Source organism: Morone saxatilis, unplaced genomic scaffold (genome assembly GCF_004916995.1).
Source record: "Morone saxatilis isolate NCDOM2014 unplaced genomic scaffold, NCSU_SB_2.0 Contig19, whole genome shotgun sequence".
Lineage (NCBI taxonomy): Eukaryota > Metazoa > Chordata > Actinopteri > Moronidae > Morone > Morone saxatilis.
Window position 1 is genome coordinate 22,492,060 of NW_023339751.1, and position 2,481 is coordinate 22,494,540.

At 41.0% G+C, this 2,481-nt stretch overlaps 1 protein-coding gene across 5 annotated transcripts in view; it reads right to left on the minus strand.

Annotated features, from left to right (window-relative positions):
* Positions 1 to 2,481, minus strand: part of gbf1 (golgi brefeldin A resistant guanine nucleotide exchange factor 1) — an 85,860-nt gene that overhangs the window by 28,199 nt on the left and 55,180 nt on the right. For all 5 annotated transcript variants that reach the window (XM_035663158.1, XM_035663156.1, XM_035663157.1 and 2 more), the window contains 5 exons: positions 1,784 to 2,013; positions 1,381 to 1,549; positions 937 to 1,148; positions 527 to 625; positions 214 to 408 (listed from right to left, as the gene is read on the minus strand). In XM_035663158.1, coding sequence (XP_035519051.1) covers positions 214 to 408; positions 527 to 625; positions 937 to 1,148; positions 1,381 to 1,549; positions 1,784 to 2,013 — 905 coding nt within the window. The remainder of the gene's footprint in view (positions 1 to 213; positions 409 to 526; positions 626 to 936; positions 1,149 to 1,380; positions 1,550 to 1,783; positions 2,014 to 2,481) is intronic.

Genomic DNA, 2,481 nt, shown 5'->3' on the forward strand with positions numbered 1-2,481 from the left:
GGAACTGAATTTAGTGCATTTCAAGACTTTTAAAAACCTGCCGATAAAATTCAATATGGTGGTAGAAGAAATGTAATTATTTAAGATACCTGAAAAACATGTTTGGCCAATCCAACACGACTTCCAAAGTATTATGTACAACAAAGAATTCATGAGCTTTTGAACACCAGTAATCGTCAATTAACTTAAAGTGATCCCAGAAGGGGATGTTACCTTGGACAGCAGCTTGGTGAGGTCCTCGAACAGATTGGAGCAGTAGAAGTCACAGTCATAGTTGATGTACAGCTCAGTGACAAAGCTGGGGATTCTCCACAGCTGGACCAGAGCCTCTAGAGCCATCTCTTTCATCTCATAGGGCATCTTAATGTTCTCTGACGTGATGATGTCCATCAGTTTCTTCAGGTACATCTATCAGTTTATCACACAGGGTGATGATTTTTAGTTCCCCAGGATTTGTTTTTACCATATATTTGGAGTGCAGTCAATGTATAATAAATATCATTTGATGAATAGAAAATACAGTTACCTCAAGCTGAAACTTTAGATGTACTCTCATGCTTTCGAAAAGCAAGAAGCAAACTCGTAAGGAGGAAGCATATAGGTTCATACGGTCCACACACAGCAACTACAACACAGACCACAGAAAAGGTACATTTAAATATTAAGATAGAAAATCAGTCCAGTCTCAGATCAAAGATTTTGTTTTTGATGCCAGTTCACTCATTCACTATCGAATCAGATGAAACGAGGTGGGTTTTAATAAAAATCTTAAAGTACAAATTGCAGCGTGTCAGTTTGTTATTCCCAGGTGATCATTGTTAAATTAAACAAAACTGTGCAAAAAGCATGCACAAAAGAAAAACTCCCTAATAGCAACTGTCATTTTTAACAACAAACAATAGAGCTACGAGCATTCATTTGTATGTTCTACCTTACCTGGAAGAGATGTCTGCAGAGCTCATCTTTGACCAGTCCTAGTAAAGACTGGTAGTTAGCAATGTGTCCCGACTCTAATGCCACAGTCAGCAGCTGCAAACCCATGTGCATCATGGCATCAGTGTTGTGGCGGTCATGGGGGTTGGTCAGTGAGATCAGAAAGCGAAAAAGCTCCCTTAGACATGGCAGGCCATAAGGGATGAGGGATGCTCCTACAGTGGAGGTACAGAGGAGGACAGAGGTTAATGAAGAACACATAACTGTGTAGATTCCTGTCTGACAAGTAAAGCAATATCCTCAGTGTGTAAAATAAAAACACAATCACTGTAGCTTTTAAAGTCAACCAGTTTGCTTCTAAAATGGGATATCAAGGTTAACAAAACACTTTTAATGAAAGCAACACCAAGAGAAGACAGAGGATTGAAACCCATTCAGTATCTGTACCGTCTCTTTGTGTGGACTGCGTAAAACGGACACCACGGGGGTTGACATAGTCCATGTCATGGACAGAGGTACTGTCTGACTGCTCGGTGATGGGTTCTTTGTCCTCCAGAACCTCGGGGATGGACTCCACTGAGGCTGAATGAACTGGTTCAACCTGCCTGCCTTCAGACTAGATGCAAATGGAACACAAATCATGGTTATCATCAAGTTAAAAGATGAGGATCTCACTAGCATTACTTGAGTACACACCAATAACAGACACAATTTCTCAAAATGAACATGGAGATAGGGAAAGGCAGAAAAAGTTACAAACAGAATAAATACAATGTTTTTGTGTGCAAGAACTGATCATGAGCAAACAGGAGATTGTTGGTCGTCCTATTGATATTCAAAACAGCTATACCTGTGCATCCGGAGAGCCAGGCTCAGTGGCAGGGTGTATGCTAGCAGTCCCAGGGGTTGTCACAGATAAGCTACATTGTTCCAGGTCAGAAAGGTCTTCCCTGGAGGTGGCTTTGGAACAGGTATCCAGGCCACTGTCTGTGGTTGTGGGACTGGAAATGGAGGAACCAGCACTGTCTGAAGCTGGGAGGATAGAGGTGGTGAAGCCTTGCTCAATGAATGGTACGCCGCCTAACAGGAAAGAGATGCAGTCATGCAATGGTTTAACACAACGGGTTTTACCATTTACCCGCATGCTCAAATGTATACATCCCTTGCTTAATCCCTCTTGTCAGAATTAGCAGCAATATGTAAGGTCCACAACAGATTTCTTATGTATTTGTTTGCCAGAAAGTAGGATCATTTTTAGACAATTCTTCACAAAAAAGAGCATGTTAGTCATGTCTGCATTTGACCCTGCCAGCATTTTTAAATAAAAAAAAACTGACAACTGGAGCATTTCATGTTATTTTGGCTTCTAGAAAGTCCTGAAAGCAGTGGAAGGGTCATTACCTAGGGTTACATGCACACTTTTTTCATTCTTATCGAAATCATTCCTACTGAAGACTTCGGCTCAACTGTTCATATGGGATGTGATCTAATACATCGGAACAGCTGTCTGACATGTTGAAAATGCTTTTGTAAATGGTAAATGGACCT